This window comes from Vanacampus margaritifer, chromosome 14 (assembly GCF_051991255.1).
Source record: "Vanacampus margaritifer isolate UIUO_Vmar chromosome 14, RoL_Vmar_1.0, whole genome shotgun sequence".
NCBI classification, from domain to species: domain Eukaryota; kingdom Metazoa; phylum Chordata; class Actinopteri; order Syngnathiformes; family Syngnathidae; genus Vanacampus; species Vanacampus margaritifer.
The window spans coordinates 7,779,745-7,799,107 of record NC_135445.1 but is presented as its reverse complement, the minus strand read 5'-3'; the positions used below and the strand labels follow the sequence as shown (position 1 = coordinate 7,799,107).

General features: G+C 39.7%; 1 protein-coding gene across 11 annotated transcripts in view; it reads left to right on the top strand.

Moving 5' to 3' along the window:
* Positions 1-19,363, top strand: part of palm2akap2 (PALM2 and AKAP2 fusion) — a 73,681-nt gene that overhangs the window by 28,284 nt on the left and 26,034 nt on the right. For 6 of the 11 annotated variants that reach the window (XM_077585994.1, XM_077585992.1, XM_077585999.1 and 3 more), the window contains 5 exons: positions 7,981-8,095; positions 8,386-8,407; positions 10,422-10,550; positions 11,831-12,634; positions 18,415-18,485. In XM_077585994.1, the coding sequence (XP_077442120.1) occupies positions 7,981-8,095; positions 8,386-8,407; positions 10,422-10,550; positions 11,831-12,634; positions 18,415-18,485 (1,141 nt within the window). Of the gene's footprint in view, positions 1-7,980; positions 8,096-8,385; positions 8,408-9,489; positions 10,323-10,421; positions 10,551-11,830; positions 12,635-18,414; positions 18,486-19,363 lie in introns of those variants that run through there. The other 5 variants (XM_077585993.1, XM_077586003.1, XM_077586002.1 and 2 more) reach the window with 5 other exon arrangements.

The following is a 19,363-nucleotide window of genomic DNA, read 5'->3' as shown; positions in this document are numbered from 1 at the left end:
GCAAACCAAATATTTCAAACATCATTATACAAAAGAAACATAAAGACAGGAAGACAATGGCATCTTTGTGTGAGCGTAAACCTGAAACTGGAAATAACATAAATCAAGAGGAACAGCATGATCTTTGTACTATACACATATGGAAACCCCTCCCCCTCAACACCCCCAAAAAAGTCCTTTAGCAAGATTTTTTGGTCATAAACCAACTTAGGAAGCATACAAAGCGTCGCGGCGGTGAAGAAAGAGGGGTCATTGTGTGCAGCGGAGGACGCTCACACTGCCTGAAGGACAAACACGGAGTGAGCGAGTGTGGCAGTGGGAGTTTTACAAATATCCCTATCATTACATGGCCAAGCTAAGTAAACAAGAGAGAGAGGAATACCGCGTAAAAGGCCCTTTCACAATGTGGCACTGACCTGACGTGTACCCGTACTGTGCTACTTTTGGACTGCTGCTATTTCATGTTGCACGGACATATTTTGTCACATTATAGAAGAGCAGGCCTTTAAAGTACTGGGGGAAACCCTGAATGTTATGTTCTTCTAATTTCTAGTTCCAGATCGTAAAACGGTCAGCTGATAGTACTGATACCTTGAAGTAAGGCCCGGCTACAACCCGATACAACTAGGGATAGACTAGTCAGCTGGGCCGATTTTCTGTGCCAATATTTGGCATTTTGACAAATACCGGTATTGGGCCTTTTTACAAATCTGAAGGCCGATAACGTAAGGCTTGCAAACGTAGCAAATTTAGGGTTTTCATCAGGATTTGTAAGATGTTCATAGCTTTTACTTTTGATATTTCGAACATATTCAGCCAATTTTCACTTTCTGGAAAATATCTTTTGAAACCTTTTACAAACTCTGACGAAAAGCCCAAATTAGCTACATTCGCATGCATGTGTCGCTGCTCCTCCACGTTGAGAGGAACCAGTTGAGGTGGCTCGGGCATCTGGTTCGGATGCCTCCTGGACGCCTCCCTGGGGAGGTGTTCTGGGCATGTCCTACCGGCAGGAGGCCCCGGGGACGACCCAGGACACGACACGCTGGAGAGACTATGTCTCTCGGCTGTCCTGGGAACGCCTTGGGGTCCCGTCGGATGAGCTGGCTGAAGTGGCTGGGGAGAGGGAAGTCTGGGCTTCCCTGCTAAAGCTGCTGCCCCCGCGACCCGACCTCGGATAAGTGGAAGAAGACGGATGGACGGGCATGCATGTGTCATTCAGTGAGATACAGGGAACTTTCATTTATGGATTTAATTAAAATTCCACTTTAAAAAAAAATAATTACGCTGACGCTGGTAAAACCCGACCCTTTTTATTTGTAAAATCAAATACATAACATTAAAGAAATTATGTTTATTTACGAACCAATTCAGGGTGTACCCTGCCCTTGCCCGAAGCCAGCTGGGATAGGCTCCGGCGACCCCCGCGACCCTTGTGAGGACAAGCGGTTAAGAAAATGGATGGATGGATGTTTATTTACAGTAGAAAATGTTAGGAAACTATTTACTTGCTTAGTTTTTAATTTAGCTTAGCACATGCTGATGACCCTGGAAGTTCCCTGCAATTTTTGTTATCATTTTTAAGCAAAGCTGTCAGTTTTTTATAGGTTTGAAATGAAAAGAAAAAGTATTTTTTTTGTTTTTATTTTTTTATTTTGACGCTCATACTTTCTCTTTTACTGCAAATGACTATTGGCTTGAAATATCGGTGATTGGTCTCCTTGACTACTTATAATCGGTATCAGTATCGGCCTTAAAAAAAAAAACATATTGGTCTATCACTAGTACTTACCCGTCCCCTACTGGATTCTTTATGTATTGTATTTCTTATGACAAATGTATCCTGCACTCTCCATCTACGACATTATGACATTTCACAATACAATGCCATTCAATGCAAGAGCTGTACAGCTTTTACTGAGATTATCATGTTTGGTTTCCATTGACATGGTCAGAGAGGTATTAATTTAAAAATATGTTTATTATTGTGGCTGTAGTTTGCAGTGATGTAAAAAAAAAAATACGGCATCTTACAGTCAACTATACCTAAAATTGTTATTCTCGTGTAACTAATTTAAGTATCCAAAACATTCGACACAGCTCTGATGAAGTTGTGAGGATTTTTTTTCTGTTTAAGTATTCTGTCATTGAAATGTTTCAAGCAATCCTGCTATTAGAGACACGGAAAGATGTTTTATTTTATTTGACCATTGACCAGACACTCAGTCATTTAACAGAATAAAAAACTATTTAGCTTAGTCCAAACCAGGCCAAATAAGACAAATTGAACCTCTGGGATCTCTTGTGCACGTCTGGCAGAAACAAACTATACTTACTGCAGGAAATAACACTGCATGTTCCACATTACATAAGGCTTTGAAAATAATCATCCTTTGCCCCACAGTGTGTAGCATCGGTGTTTAGATCATTTCTCAGTACGGTTACCGCTTCCAAGAACATAACAATTGGGAACTGAGATTGTTAATCGATCGAACTTCGCTCCATGTAGGCTGAATTGTAAGTTTAGGGTCTGGTAGGGATTTGTTAACTGTTTCCAAATGTAAAGGTTTGGGGCGGGGGAACTGCAATTTTATGTTTCTCACAAACTGTTTAAATAAAACAAAACGGAAGGGAAAGCAAATGCCTGCATTGGACTAAAAACTGGTGCTTCAGTGACAGATATTGACAGGTTTTACAAATATAATACTCAGTTTTAATTACCAACATTTAACATTACTAACATAGAGTAAATGTTTCTACATCACCACCAGTTGCTTCGACAAAAACCCTAAATGACATTCCTTATTGAGTGCTCTCTGGTTTTTGCTTTCATCTGCACACACCCGCCGTTTGGTTGACTTAACAGCCGTGTAATTTAGACAAACTGATGCTCTCGCAGCAAGTACAGTACATTATAATAACAGCACAGACCAAATGCCTAACGTCAAGTAATTTCCCAGGAGCGGACAGCTTCATCTGAGAAACAAATTATCTTTACAGCTGAATGCATCGAGAAACAGAAGAGCTATAAACAGAGCAAGAGCAGAAGACAAAAGAGCTTCTGCAGTATACTTCATACATTTCATTTTTCTTAAACCCTTTCTTTCTTAAGGTAGACTATTTTATCTGTACATTTTAAAATACCTGATCCTATAAATAATTGATTATTTGGTTCTTTGTAGCCAACCTTTTAACTTATTTTAATCATGAATTTATTTATTTATTTAATAATTGGGTCAATATTTTGATTTATATACATTTGCCCAAACTTCAGCAAAATATAACGTGAGGCAACACAACAGATGAGTACGATATATTATTAACTCTTTGACTGCCAGACGTTTTCAGAAACGGGATGTCGCCAGTGCCAGCCGATTTAAGCATTTTGACTGATCTTTCAAGGTCCACAGAAAATTATGTGTTTGGACTATGGAAACACAGTAACACCAAAACACATAAACACATACTACCAAATGAAAGATTGGACTCTCATCTTTCATCAGAAAAAAACAGTTTGTTTCTACCTTATTCCGTTTTTCAGTAATCAACAATAGAAAATGGTTAGTTTCACCTCTGTTTTGAAACAAACGTCTTTTAACGTCTTTGGCACTCCTCCATAGGATTTTACTAAACGTTATTTAACGTTTTTGGCAGTCAAAGAGTTAAGACCTATAGAACTAGATAGGTGGCATCTAGATTCACAAGGCATGTTTTGTTTTTGTAGAATTACACCTTGTCTAGATGTATACCTTTTGCTGTACTGTATTGTCAAGAAAAAAAGGAAATGAAACAAACTGTGTCATCAATTCATTCCCAACTGTGGTGAGGTGTGCAAGATTAAGTGTTTAACGGTGGTCTGTTTTATTAATTACACTATTATTTACTATTAAAAAAAAAATACAAAAGTAATAGGTGGGACACTTCCAGTTGATTTTATAGGTCAGAGGAAAGAAACAGATTAATATGCTATTGAAATTGAGAGGTGTGTTGGACCAGGAGAGAAAAAAAGAGCAAGAGAAAGAAAATAATAGAGCTAAAACATCTGTGTGAATTGGATGAAAGTCTACACTATACTTTTTTTCTTTTTTAAACACTTGAGACTGAACTCCATCAAAATTCCAAAAACTTGCACGGTCATTGAAGACTCTAAAGGTGCTGGTGCGAATGGTTGTCTGTTGATATACAGTATGTCCTGTGATTGGCTAGAGACAAGACGGTGTACCCCGCCTCCTGCCCAAAGTCACCTATGACCCTTACGAAGGCAAGCAATATGCGAAACGGATGGATGGAATATCTGACGAACCACAGCAGAACAAGTCCCATGCTAAAATACAAAAGTTGACATATTTATGTAAGGGAAATAGATTTGAGACTTTCACAAGAGCATAAAAGTATTTTTTTTTTTTTTTTTTTTGTGAAATTCTTGGGAAAATGGTGGCTCGCTGGCACCGCTCGCTGAGGCTTACCTCAACTCGTGTGATCTTTCCAACAGCTCTGCATCTGGGAAACTGGCTCCCAAGAGAAGAAGTACACCCAGAAGGAAAGTTCACATACAGCACACATGAATTACTGTGTAAAAATACTCCCTTTCTTTACCGCGTGGTTAAGAGCTTCTTCTTCCTCTATAGCATCAGTCGATTGGATGGCTTCTGAATCTCCAACGCATGTGGGCATATGCGCAAGGTCCACCACCACACATAAAATCAGATATGCACTCTTCCCTGTCCTGAATGATGTGGAAAGCCCGGGGCGTTTCCATGGCAACTAGCCTGCGGTTGGCTGACAAGGCGGGACAGTGACATTGGCACAGTGTTCGCTTTTTAGCATTGCCGCTGCCAGATATATACTGTACATGCATACCAATTTATAGAAAATCGTCAGATTTTAATGGACAATAATGAGCTAATAAGTTTTGCATGTTAATCTCACTTATTTTTCTACATTAATGACGCATAAAGGAGACAAATAAGAGAAATGAGTTAACTAGACTATGGAGAGTTCATGACACAATCCCACAATACATTATGTACAAAAATGCAGTACAGTATTTCCTTTACTCTCTGGCTTTGCTGCCAGTTGGTCATGTTTCTAGTTTGGTCACTAGAGGGTGCCAGTAGTGTATGTACTGTGTACAATATATGCTGCTTAGCCTTACACATTTGCCACATGCAAGACCTTGGAGGGGCCGTTACATTTGATAGGCTGCGAGATGGAGGCATGAAGAATGTGTTTTTCTAAGTGATCAACACAAATACATTTATTAACTGAGCCACAGAATCAAAGAGGTCAAATCCCAACCATGGCGCCATGGTGGAGACATCATCAGTGGTCCAATAAATTGTCCCAAAAATTTTTTTTTATCAATTTAAAATCTTAAAAACAAAATAAGTTGTGGCTTCCTTCCTGTTCAACACTGTTTATGTCATTTTGTGAGTCAATACAGACAACTTATTATTGCACTATTTGTACTTTTTTGTGGCATTTTTGTTTGGTGTTATGTCATGACATTTCTTCTATTGGCTATTGGAGGAAATACGGCATCTAACTTGACGGCGAGAATACCACCTCTTACACCTGCTAACAATAGAGCTTGAGTCTATTTGTTGACTATTTGACAAGTAGACTCGATGACCACCTAATTAGGCATGTTTATAGAAACCCGCCTCCTGCATATACTCTGAATGCATTTGTTCATGGTATTCAATTCAAAATTACGTTTTAAGTGAAGTAGTTGTTGCCTTAGCTTAAAAAATATTACTCCTTGGGTTAAAAAGAAAACACAATAAAATAGGACTAAGGACAGATGGCTCAAGTGAATAAACTCTTAGGAAAAAAAAGCTGGTCATCGTGCTTGTTTGGGGTTCTAAAGTTGGCTCGTTGCTAATTGATGCAGGCTCAAGAGTCCGCTATCCACCAGAACTGTGTTTCAGCACCATTGTCTCACTGCAGTGCCACTGTCTACAGAGAAGGAAGCTTTCCATTTTCTTTTAACTGCTCTGGAATACCAAAATGTGATGGCTAAAAATGTCCCCTGAATAGAGTGCCTGTCAGATCGACAATGAATCAAACTGCTTGCGATGCTAAAATGCGGGCGTGACCTCTGTTTTTTTTCTATAAACCTGTGGCAAGAGCAACAGTTTCTGATAGTGTGATGAAGCTTAAAGTTTTCGCACATAATTATGGCACACACATTCTTTGCATCCCAGAGGAGTGTACGAAAGTGTTGCAAGGGCTGGCAGGCTGTGAGGAAGCAACCGTGGTTCTCCTCCCTGACCGCTTCCTACTATTGTTGTTACATCCATCTCGAGAGTGTTTGAGTGCGTGTCTCTTACACGTCAGCGTCTTAGAATTGAGGACTCTGTGAATGGATGGTTGTGGGATCATTGTGTGGTGTCCAAAATGTAATCCAAAATTCACTCTTTTTTTTTTTTTAGATTTTGGCATAGTACAAATGATAGAGGCGGTAGAATTAACAAGGTCAAGCACAATCTGTTCTAGAATGCCGACTATTTGTTTGTAAATCATTTTTCTCTTGTGAAATTAATTAGTAAGGTTAGGGTGAAACTGTGGTTTGCATGTCTGCCTCACATCAAAAGGTTCCAGGTTTGAATCTTCACTTGTTTGCGCTCCCTGCGTTTTCTCCACTTGTTTGCATGTAAGGTTATTTGAACACTCTTAAAAACTGAAAAGTGTTTTTTTTTTACTGTGTTTTAAAGCATATTTAGGTCAAATTAGGAAATGTACTACTTTAATGTATGTGAAATGACTTCCCCAAAATTAATCTGGAGCTTGAGCTATTACTTACACTTTGAAAAAGAGCAAATAGGATTAGTACTGCAGGATGTTTTAAATGGATCATGCAATTGTTGAGCCGTCACGTTGGATTATTTAACAGCTCACTCAGGATAAACTGCTTTTGGCCTTTACAGCATTATCCCACTGTGTTCGTCAACAGGATTGTATGCAACCAACATCTGATTCAGCATTGGTACTTTGCATCAAATTAGGCTGTCTTTCAGGACAAGTGCAATAAATGTCAACTTGACACCGAAGCAAACTCTCAAGCATAGCTGCTCAGGTTTGGATTGACCGACAAACATTTTTGCATTCAGAAAAATCGAAGGGTTCAATGGTCACTGACATTCTTCACCTTTCATTTAGCTAAAGCTAACCCGCTATCAGAGCAGAGCGTCTGCAGCATGAAATAAATAAATGTGAGAGCAGAGCGTTTTTATTGATGGATTGATATTTAATTATATTTATATTTGTATTTATTTATTTATTTATTTTATTTTATTTTTTTATTTTTACAGGAGAGCTCAGTATTGTTCATTCGATTTGGCATCATCATTGCTCTCCTTTTTTTTTCTTTTTTTTTTAAAAAATCCAACTAATCAATTAAAAAAAATTTAATAAATTTTTTTTTTTTTAAATACATATACGTATATATATACATATACACACACATTGTATTTATTTTAACATTTATTTAAAAAATTATTTTTATTTTTTTAATCTTGTTTTTTATTTTTGTATTCATTTTTACTTTTATATATTTACTTATGGATATTTATTTTTTGGATTTAACTTTTGAATTATATTTTTGTATATCCGTTGTTATTTTCACTTTTAATCATTTATTTATTTATTTAGACATTTATTTATTTAAAATTTTGGCAGTTTTGGTCCTCCATATCAACATTGCACTTAACTGCATCCTTAAACACCACACCATGAAACAGAAACTCAGAACATGTTTACAATGAACTCAAGTCCAAGCCACTAGTAAATTATGATAATAATTGATATGGTTGACATTGGGATGAAATGTAGAGCCAACTCTTACCATCACACAAATCTGTGTTTCCGATTGTGTTGAGTTGAATTTGGACTGACTGGCGTAAGCAGCCGCAGGATGCGGGTCGCAAGCAGCAAACCTCTCCATTATCGACCAAAAGTGTGCTATTTCTGTGTTTGTAGGCTGGAATCCGAAATCAGCGTACTTGAGAGTGAAGAATCTCTGATCTCAGCTAAAGAGCGGGCTTTACGGGAACGCCTCAAAGAGACGGAACGCTCAATAGAAGACCTGCAGAAGGTACACAACATGAATTTGAAAAAAAAAACTACACCATGCTAATTTGCATAGTAACACATCTGGAATCGGAATTAACAAACCTCTAGGTAGATGATTGTGAGGTGTTTTGTAAATTGTTTCAATTACATTTGAATCCAATTGAAGTACAATTTAGAGCAAATGATTGAATCGAGGCATGTTCCAACTGTAGTTTTGTGTGTCTTTAGAGGCATGAGTTCCATCGAATATAGCAAATACATTTAAGATAAATCACAGGGATTAATGAGGTTATTGTTTCTTCTCTTTTTCAGAGTCTGATGGCCAATGATGGAGGTATGATCAGTCACACATGCACAAATACAGTTGATCCTTTATTCAATGGACTCAGTTTTAACAGATTTCAGAGTTAACGGACAAAAAATTGTGTTGGATTCACATTTTTTCCCAGGAAATCTCCTTTCCTATCTTATCCGAGTGAGATGACCCGGAAGTACTTGGAGGATTAGATTGTTCAAATTCTACAACTTCTTAGGAAAGGTGCAACCTTTAAGCCACCTTTAGCAAAGGTTACTCTTGTCGTACCTTGACAAAATGATATCATCAACAATTCTTTACAGCAACAATATTTAAAGCAACATCGACGTAGTTGACAAACTACAGGAATACGCTCGAGTTTCGCGCTCAAGACTTTAAAAATAATGTTGTTGTTGTTTTTAAATAAAGAAATAACATTATAAACACCTTTCCATTATTTATTAGCGAATGGGCAATTTCAAAATCAATCTTTCACAATAACAACAATTAGTATATTTTGTCTTTTTCATTTTATTATTGTTAATATTTTGCAGGTTATATCCACAAGCTAGAGAGTTACTTTAACAATACTCAGCCGCGTGCAATTACGTCAGTTCGGAAAGTCAAATTCATGTGAACCAGTGCTGTGCTTTCCTATGCTAAATGATAATGGTACGTCACTATGGCATGAGATCGAACCCACAACCTCTGAGCCACGCAGCCCCTATGTTCTAAAGGAAACACCTTTTCATCTCTCCTTGACCCTTAACAAAAGTTAAACGGTGGCCCAAAGTATAGGCATAATCATCGGCCATGTTGGTAGGGGCGAAATCCCCAACAAAGGCAATCGAAAGCACGGACGTTGGCTTAGCGCCGCCTGAGGCATGCAGCTCCAAATTGCCGTGTTATATCTAACTAGCGTTGACGTTGGCGCTCATTATGTACACATCTCTGCTGCATTTATATTGGTACAGTCTCCAAATGTTTTTTTTTTTTTTTGTCAATCCCTTCTTTATGGCATCCAGCCATCATAACTGAGATGAAAAAGGAAACAAATCGAATGAACAATACTGAGCTCTCCTGGGAAAAAAAAAAAAAAAAAGAGATGAAAAAGGAAACTTAAAAACTTAAGCTTTTGGATATATTGTATGTTTATACTTTTATATATACATTCAGATACAATCTAGGCCGTGAAAGAAGTAGAAAACTATTTCGTACTGTATTTTTATTGGTGGGGAAAAAAAATTCAATTCGACAAGACAATCAGCTTTAATGGGTGATCCCTCCCCCTATTAGTCCATTAAATGGAGGTTCAACTGTACTCATGTCATGCACAAAGTCACCTTTAATAGTATAGTTGCTCTTCCTAAGGGTGTCAGTCACTGTTGTTTCCAAATATGCGTGTGTGTGTGTGTGTGTGTGTGTGTGTGTGTGTGTGTGTGTGTGTGTGTGCGTGTGTGTGTGTGTGTGTGTGGGGTGTTTGGATAATAATCTCGCTGAGGCAGGAGCGATTCGGGCCAGAGAGCGCCCATGAACCTTCAAACACACACTCTGATTGCCACGGGCAGAGCACACAGACATATATACTTACACTGCACACCAAAACGCACACACACACCATGCTCAGCAAGACTATTGACGCTCACACTCACACAAGGCCATGACTCTGCAGCCTGCAGTCGCTGGCTTTATCCCCCCGCTATTCTCCAAAAAGCCCTGTAAGCCCCTGCCGCTTTGTTCTTCCCATCACACGCACATGCAAAAACACACAAATACACACACAAAGCAGTGACACACACACACACACATGCTTTTGCTGCGTAAGCACTTGAAACTCTGGGGTGCTACAGTTGCCGTGGACACAGAAATGAGACGAGGACAGTGAGACGGTGTGAGGGAGGAAGTGGACGGTTTACTTCGTCACTTTGTGTTTATTTGTGTATCCAGCGTGTGTGTAAGTGTGCGTGTCACTCTCTGCCTCCGACATCACTGACCATCTTTCGCACTGACCTCCCTCCACCCCACCCCTCCTCCCCTTTGTGCTCGCGCTCAGTAGAGGCCACCGGCTACACGTCCGTTCCTCTCGCGGAGGGCGCGGACCTCGATCCCGACCGAATCATCCTGGCCACGCAGACCCGGAGCAGCGCACCTGCCCCTGGAGAGAAGGCAGCTCCGAGACCCGGTAAGGATGGAGAAGATGACAAGGGTGAGAGGAGGGGAGGGGGAGGGTGAGGGGGAGGGAGGGGGTTCGGTGAGGGAGGATGAAAAGGGCATCAAGGGTTTGGGACGTGGCCAAGTTGGATTAGAGACGTACAGAGCACAAAGACAGGTTAGTATGTAAGTATATGGGCTTATTAAAGGCACACATCAGTATATTGTCGCTGCTATGTGAAAAACACTTTTTTTTTCATTTTTATGTTATTGTTTTTTTTGGGGTGAAACTCAATGCAGACATCCCAAAAACCTAGAAAACAAACAAACGTGGACATGTGTTTTTTCACATAACGGCTACCATATGTTAAAAAAACGAAACATTGAAATACATGCTCAGTCGGTGAGACCGTTTTTTGTCATTCCGAAAACTTTAAAATGTTTACTATTGGTTACCCTCTTTGTTTTTGTTTGTTTGTTTGTTTGTTTGTTTGTAGTATTACATAAAAATCGAACTTTGTGGACGGGACTTTTCGGTACATAGCATTTTTCAGGAGTATATTTAGGCCACTTTTTCTCAAAATTTCTCTGGAAATAATACATAGATTTCAATTTGCAAAACTCAAGCATATGCTGATGCTGACTATTAATTGCCAAAGAAAAATATTAACATTAAATATTTGAGTCATCATGAAATATAAATAATACAAATTGGCAAAAAAATAAGGTAATTATTTTATAATTATCTATTAGTTATTTTGTTAGTTAGATGATACTTTAATAACCTTGCTACATACACACTCTAAAAAGAGAATTGTTAAACCAACTTAAGTTCAAAAAGAGAATTGTTGGCCAACTTTAAAAAATTGCTTGTTAATCCAAAGTGAATATATTAAGTTTAATGTTCATTAAATAAGATTAATATATTCACTTTGGATTAACTTAATTCAATCATGTGTTACCAATTGAAGCAATTTTATTTAATTGGTCAACAATTCAATTTGTAATCTTAAATTGGCTCAACAATTCTCTTATTAGAGTTACATTACTGAAAGCTAAACATATTAATGCTTCTGGACAGTGTCAATTAAACCAGATTTTTTTTTTTTATGTTTGTAAAAGTAAAATATTAGATTTTTTTTGTATTGGCTCAAATGCAAGTGCACTCTAAAACTGTGATTGACTTAAGATTTTTTCAGTCTACTGTGTGTCCCCATCTTCACGCTTCACTCCTTCCACCTTCTTCACCCTCCTCACTCTTCCTTCACACCCCCACCCCCTTCTGCATTACCCCCCTCCCCCTTCTAACAGCAATGTTTGCCATGGAGATCAACGTGCAGCATGACCCTCAGACCGGCGAGCAGCGCATTCTGTCTGCGAACCGCGTGAACCCCTCTGAAGCGGGCTCGCGCGGCGTCAAGGTCTACGACGATGGCAGGAAAGTCGTCTACGAAGTCACGTCTTCCGGGGGCGTGTCCACCACCTCGGTAGAGAACGGGTGGAGCTCCTCGCAGGTGGACCAGCTAATCCAGAGAGCGGCTAGACCAGGTCAAGTGGGAGATGATAGGAGGGGTCAGGTGCTGGTTACGTCGCCGGAAGCTGCGGACGATCTGTCCCCGCCATCTTGCGCCCCGCCCTCCATCCCGTCGAGCCCGCCTGCCCAGGTCACCCTGCAGAGGGAGACTCGGCTAGGCATGATGCCGCCATCCTCGGCGCCTATCGTGACGCAGCCTGGCCCCTCGGCTCACCCGGGACCAGAGCTTAGCTCCATGCCGCAAGCCAGCGCTGAGCACCCGGTCACCATGGTGTTCCTGGGCTACCAGGACCTGGAAGACACGAGCGAGAGCCGGCGGCTGCTCGGCTTCGACGGCGCCGTCAAGGCCGAGGTGGTGCTGATCGATGAAGACGACGAGAAGTCCCTGAGGGAGAAGACGGTCACCGACCTGTCCATCATCGACGGCACGGCGGCCGACCTCGTGTCGGGCCGGCCGGTCACGTCGGAGGCCGTCAGCACGGAACTGTCGTCCGACGGGCGCGACCCCGACAGCGCCGCCTCGGCCCCGCCGAACCCCGAAGCCAACAAAGCCCCGCCTCCTGGTCTCACCCCTGCCACAGGTACAGACAAGAGGAAACGCTGCGAGTGCTGCATAGTCATGTGACTGAATCTTCTGCTTCCTTTTTATTATTACCCACAACACCCTTCCTTTTCCCTCTGTCTTTGGATGGTTACTAACTGAAGCCCCTTCTCCTCTGGACTCTTGAGCGGCTGCCACACTCACGCACACGCACGCACTTACGCTTTCATTCAGCTGTGCATTTCTGCTTTTTTTTATTTTTATTTTTTTTATCTTTGACCACCTGACAAATTCAAACCAATCAGCACGAACTGGAATCTGTTATGCTGCTGCTACAGCCATGACAGACAAAGACAGTGGAGAAACAAGCTAGGCTACAATCGGCTATTCTCGCTTAGACAGTTAGCTACCATGTTTCCAAGCACACTATAGAACCACACAATCACCTTAACGATTAAAATATTTTCTTTACAAAATGTTCTATGCATCGCCACTAGTCTAAAAACGGTATTCTGATTAATATTGTTTGTGGAATACGAGTTGAGCAGCAAAATCCGCTCGTTTGTATCCATCTCAGGGGCGGCCATTTTGACACTTGCTGTTAACTGAAAATGACCTCACAGTAGCTCAGGTAAGGTGTCTTCTCAAGCTGAGCTGTGATTGGCTGTTACCCAAGCTCTGAGCAACTGTGATGTCATTGGCAAAATGGCCGCCTGTGAGATGTATAAAAAACGGGTGGATTTTACTGCTAATTTCTAATTCCTAATCAGAATATCGTGTTTAGACTAGTGAGGGTGCATACAACATACTGTATTATTGTAAAGACAATTTTTGGCTTGACTTCCCCTTTAAGTAGATAAAGACCACTTAAAAGAAATACTACATATCACTTTGTTTTTCCTACTCTCGTGGCCCGTTAATTCCTTTTTACCCAAACAAACACACACACACACACACAACTTAAAGAAAGAGTTGTGTGGAGGAGGTGTGTGTCTTAGCAGGGAAGGGGGAGGGTCCTTGTTGCCTTGGTTTCTTCATGTGCCTCTATCATTCTTCCACCTGAATAGTCATAACAAAACAACTGAACAATTACATTTTCTATTACACCTTTAGTTTGCTTTTGTCTGAACATTTTTTGTTGTTGTTTTGGAAAACAAATTCCAGATTTTGGGATGCTTCTTTCAATGAAAACATTTGCCCTCCCCTCTATCCATCAACTTGAGCTATTCCACCGATGAAGTCATTTCCTCCCATTCAGTCTCTTCTTAACTCAGCAGCCAATAAGAAGCCATGAAACATCTAATAGGAATTGTGCAGCCATTTCTGTCTCAGTGTATCTAATGCCACAAGTTAATGAGCACATTGAAGAAACATCACCTGTGACACAGATTTATATGAATTGCCAACCATCATTATGGTTTATTATCATAGTCACAGAAACACACATGCCATCTTAATTCAAGACTCCAAATTGTCCATAGGTGTGAATGTGAGTTCAGTTTGAACGATTTTGTCAAACGTGAGCTGGCGTAGGCGCCAGTTTGCCACAAACCTTAACGAGGGCAAGCAGTATAGAACATTTCTGCATAGCCAACCACCGGTAATGCGAAAGACAATTTTTAATGTATTTCAAGTTGTCCAACACTGCCAGCTCTTGCTACGCTCTCCTACCAGGCCCTCTTTTACACGGGTGCTACAATAACGCGGCCTGGGTAACACGATAACATATTTTATATTTATATACAGTACAGCTCATTATCTTGGTCGGAGGCCAGCAGAGCTTCCAAAGGCAGCAAACATTCACATCCTGTTCAGGGCTAATGAATGAATCTGATATGTAAATGCGAGAGCAATAATGTTGCATTCGATGTCTGCATAGCGCATTTCCTCAAAAATAGTGGCCTAGATGGACCTAATAATACCGTCATGTGTCTGGGTGGACATTCTTGTTCAAAGAGTGCCACGGTATGCTTAGATCATTCCAGAGCAAACATTTTTAACAAAGCTGGGAAAAAATAATAATGAAAATAATTATTATTTAATTGTGTGGTAGAGAAAAATAAATTAATACAAAATATTTTTCCAGTAATAATATTATGGAATTAAATAAATGCACTCCACAACTAAAAATGTAATCCCTGATCAATTCTTTACCATAACGCAGGCCAGGAAGTCTGCAATAAAATCAAGTAATGCCAATGGCCACTATATGAGGAAGTGCGTTACAGACAGTTTAAGAATCCAAATGAATCTAATCCACAAAATACAGTAAGTGGTGCTTGTGTGGCTCAGGTGTGTAACCATGTGTACTCTGACACCTTTTATTAATTCACCCAAGAATAAATACATCTCATCATCATCATCTTAGAATGAAACATCAAATATGATCCAAAAAAAATTCTACATTTCTTCCCATTTCTCAATGGTCCTGTTATACCTGAATAGTAATTTGCCTTAAAATAACTTTGCTTTATTTAGTGCGATTGGCCACTGCTGCTGAGTGACCGGCCAATAGCACGCCTTGTGTTGAGGTTTCCTGTGTAGTTAAAGAATGTACATACCTGTAGGCTCTATATCCAAATCACTAATGACTTTATTTTTCACATCTATGCTACACCGTTCTAGACATTTTTATATCATGTTCACTCTACTTCTCACATGAATCCGGCATTTAAAACACACCCAACTATTGTTCTGTTCCATCACAACCTCATGTGAACTCCTCCTAACAGCTAATTCCTTCTGCAGATGTGTCACGTCGACTCCCAAAGGCATGCGAGGACTTTTTTTTTTTTTTGCAGAGGCAGGATCCTAACTAACCATCTCAATAGATGTGCATGGTTGCCTATTAACTGCATGCTAAGCAAGTATTTCATTTCGCTCCCACGCTGACCACCAAATGTTTTTAGATGAGATATTCTGGCAGCCATTAGAAATGCGATTTGGGGGTTGCTGCTTTAGTAAATATAAAAGGTTGAAATTCATGCGATTATATGGCAACCAGTCCACGGTGTACTGTATCCCGCTTCTCACCCCAGAATCAGCTGGGATAGGCTCCAGCTCAAACTCGCCCCCTAATGAAGACAACGTTGAAATTCATCTGATTGTGCTACCTGGTGATTAAAATCATTATTTGTAACAAACACGTTAGATTAGTGTCAACCCTCTTCACTATCACAGCATATTTGTTTGTCTTCTGTGGAGACTGTGCAAAGAGATTGCACCAACAACAGGACATACAATAATCATATCCAAAAATAGCTTGGAGAGCTGAGTTGATGAGCAGTTTGCCTGTCTGGGTTTGCTCGTTGTTGAGCTTGCAGCCCCACTGCCACTCAGTGAAGTACTACTTTAGCTCTCTAGGGGGCGCCCTTTCTTCCCCTCTGCCTGCCCTCATGGTTGTACGGACTGTTCATTAAAAAAAAGGAGCCATTTTCTAGACTATTGTTCACATTTCTCTTTCTCTCTATGGTTTTTCAGTCTCACTATCACATCCTCCACACCTCTTTCTCTGACGTTTGTATCCTCTCACAATCTTTGGACAAATAAAGCTGAGTTTCTCCAGTTCAGCCCCTGCTGTCTCTTGCTTGTTGTTCCTTCCATCTGTCTCTCTATTTAACATTCACAAGGATCACAAGCCCTTCTCACTGCACCCCTATTTCTTTCCGATAATATCCACTGCCACTAACCAGTGCACCTTCTGTGGCCAGACACTATAGGAACACGCAAGTAGGTCTATTGGGACAAATGCTCAAATGAAAAGCAATTATGGGAGGAAGGAGCAGTTTGAAGAATAAAATGGGGAACACTATTAGAAAAGGATGTCCAAACTCTTCCCTCTGAGGGCCGCATCCAGAAAAATCTGATGGATGTAAGGGCCCCATTCTTCAAGCAATATATTGTTTATGAATGATAAAAAAACAATATATATATATATACAAAAAACAATGATATCACAGCTTTCTGTTTAGAGGTGATAAGCATATTTTGGAGTGTTCCGCCCCTGTATTATGTTGATGTCCAAAATGAGAACCAAAACAAGCAAAATATGCATTAAATTGTACATTTTTAGGATTATTAATTATTAAGAGAATGGAGGAACCCCCCAACCTCCCCACCCCTTAATTCAGATATATTTTGTTACTATTTTTCTAATTAGTTGTCAATTTGTTTGTGTCTTTACATATCATTAGCATAGCAACTCCCCAACTTTTTTGACAGTTGCACTTTTCAGGCACCACTTTAAAATACTTTTTTTTTTTTGATTATTATTAAATAGCGATGCGGGGTTGTGAGCCACTAAAAAATGGAAATGGAGCTGCAAATGTAATTTAATTGGCAGTCATATATATTAATCTAAAAATGCAATATGTTAATTCTGAAGTGTAGGTTACTCCATCATAATAGCAGGTATTACTACGATAATGTTTCGGCTTTCCGATTAGGTCAACACTTCTCAGTATGACTAAAAGCACCATAATAAACATGTTAAATTAACATCTCTTGATAATGTCAAACTTTTTTTTTTTTTTACATCCTTGTTTTAACAGCAGTATTTATTTATATACTGTACCTCTCCATAGATGTGTGCCTAATGTTGTGGCCTGCGATAATGCACCAGATTTTACATTTAAATTCAGTTTGTGTTAAAACGTTGCACAAATAAGGTTTGGTTGGTCAATATTACATTAAAATGCAATGTACATATATCATCATTTTTACATACAATAAGAAACTACTGTACACAAATTTGAACCCATTTCATAAATTTCAATACACCAGGATTCTCTGTCGTGGGAAGTGGGACTGAATATTTAGCCAGCAGTTTATTCTGTACACACACAAAAGAGGGCCAGAAACCTCTTGCGAGATTTTTGTAATCTGTATGAAACATGAGAAGGCAGGTAAGTAATGAGGAAAAGAAAATAGGAGCAAGAGAGCTACTGCATTAGCATGAAGAGGAAGCGAAATTGAATATACTTTATCTATTACGTAGTCCAATTTATCAATATTTCAGGTTAAATAGAAATGCGGAGTGAGGCTCTGGCACAAACATGACACACACATTACAGAAGACATAATAGCAGGCTATGATAACTGATCATATTAGAGACGCCATGACAACCAGATCTAGGCCACACATACATTCCATCTCTGGCTGTGTGATAATAAACACAATAATCCAAATCTCTTGGGGTAACGTAACATAAAGCATGTGGCTGTCTGCTTATTTTTACAGCATCTCACAATATTGCTCATGTTTAAGGCATGCAGCTGTAAAGAAAAATAATAATAATAATGAAAAGCACAATCTAATCGTGTTCTCGAGTCCACGTCTGTTTCGATGGAAGAAAATGATGTTAGGGAATTAGGATTGTCAAAATGGAGTCATTTTCAAATATTACTTCTGGAACTGAATAAACATTCGCAAATTGAATTCTTATTCAGAATTGGTTTACGTTCTGAATAAGAATCAAGGAAGCACAGTTTCTCTCTGTACAAGATACTCCAACCTTGACAATAATATACCAAAATTTATGAGTGCTACAATATTGCTCTATGAGATAGATTAATGGATTTTGGAATGTACCCACGTTTATATTCTCTTTGTATTTATTCAATAGATTAGTTAATGTCACCATATTTGCATAAACTGGCAGGCCGGCAGCTAATATAACTACATTTATCTGCATTTTTTAGTTTTTTGAAAGTCTAAGCTTTCTTACAATGGGGCAACTGAAGAGAAAATTACAACAACAAAAAAGTGTATATATTGTACAGTATATACATTGTTTTTTTTGTTTTGTTTTTTTATCATAGGTTATGAGGTTATCGGGACAACAAATGGACATCAGGTCGAAATGCCGAGCAGATATCCTCACACTGCCATGGTGAGTGTATACGTTCATTTGCATGTAATTATGAAATACTTTGCTCATTTAGCTGCAGTATTTAACTTGTTAAACGCTGACTTAAAACACTTTAGGGCTGTACAGTATCTGCTTAAAGTCAGGGTAGAAAATATGCTAAATTATTCAGTCTCTAATTATCTACTGATTGTTCATGTATGTTTTTCCTATTAATGGCTTAGACTAGTTTAAAGTTAGATAAACAAGGCTGTAAGACCTTCAAGTTATGTGGCTTAAAGCAGGTATTGAATTCTCTACAGACTTACAAAAAACTCTGGTTGCTTTTACTGGTTCTGGTTGGTTTTTACCCAACCCCCCGCCGCGCGTATTGTTTACTCGATTAATTTATGATTAGTAGTAGTTGTCAGGTCACGTGCATCACACCTCACTTTTTCAACAACCGCACCAAACAGGGTTGCTGGTCGTGTAAAGCTGAGGGTCGTGAGAATTTTTTTTAAAAACAAGTACTGTAGAAAAGGCATTTAAAGTAAAGTAACACTTGGAAGCAGATGTTCCCACTGACCAGGTTTCCCTCCCCCAAATGACTAGCTATGCCACAGTCTAGAATTCGTTGTGCGACGGAACAAATGAAACGAAGTTCGTCTAAATAGGCAACCTGATCCGCACGGGGTCGGACCCCATTGTGCTGGCCGGCCGCTGGCGCTCTGATTGACTCTGGAAGGGCTCCGAACACACTCCCGCCAACTGCATTATTCAGCACGCGTGCCTAGAGAGAGAGAGAGAGAGAAATAGAGAGAGAAGAGGGGGGCAGCGGAGGGAGGGTGAGCAAGGCAGGAGAAGAGCACAACAGAGAACAGCCCGATGCTCAAAACTGGCGCGTGTCACTGGCCGTTAGTGCT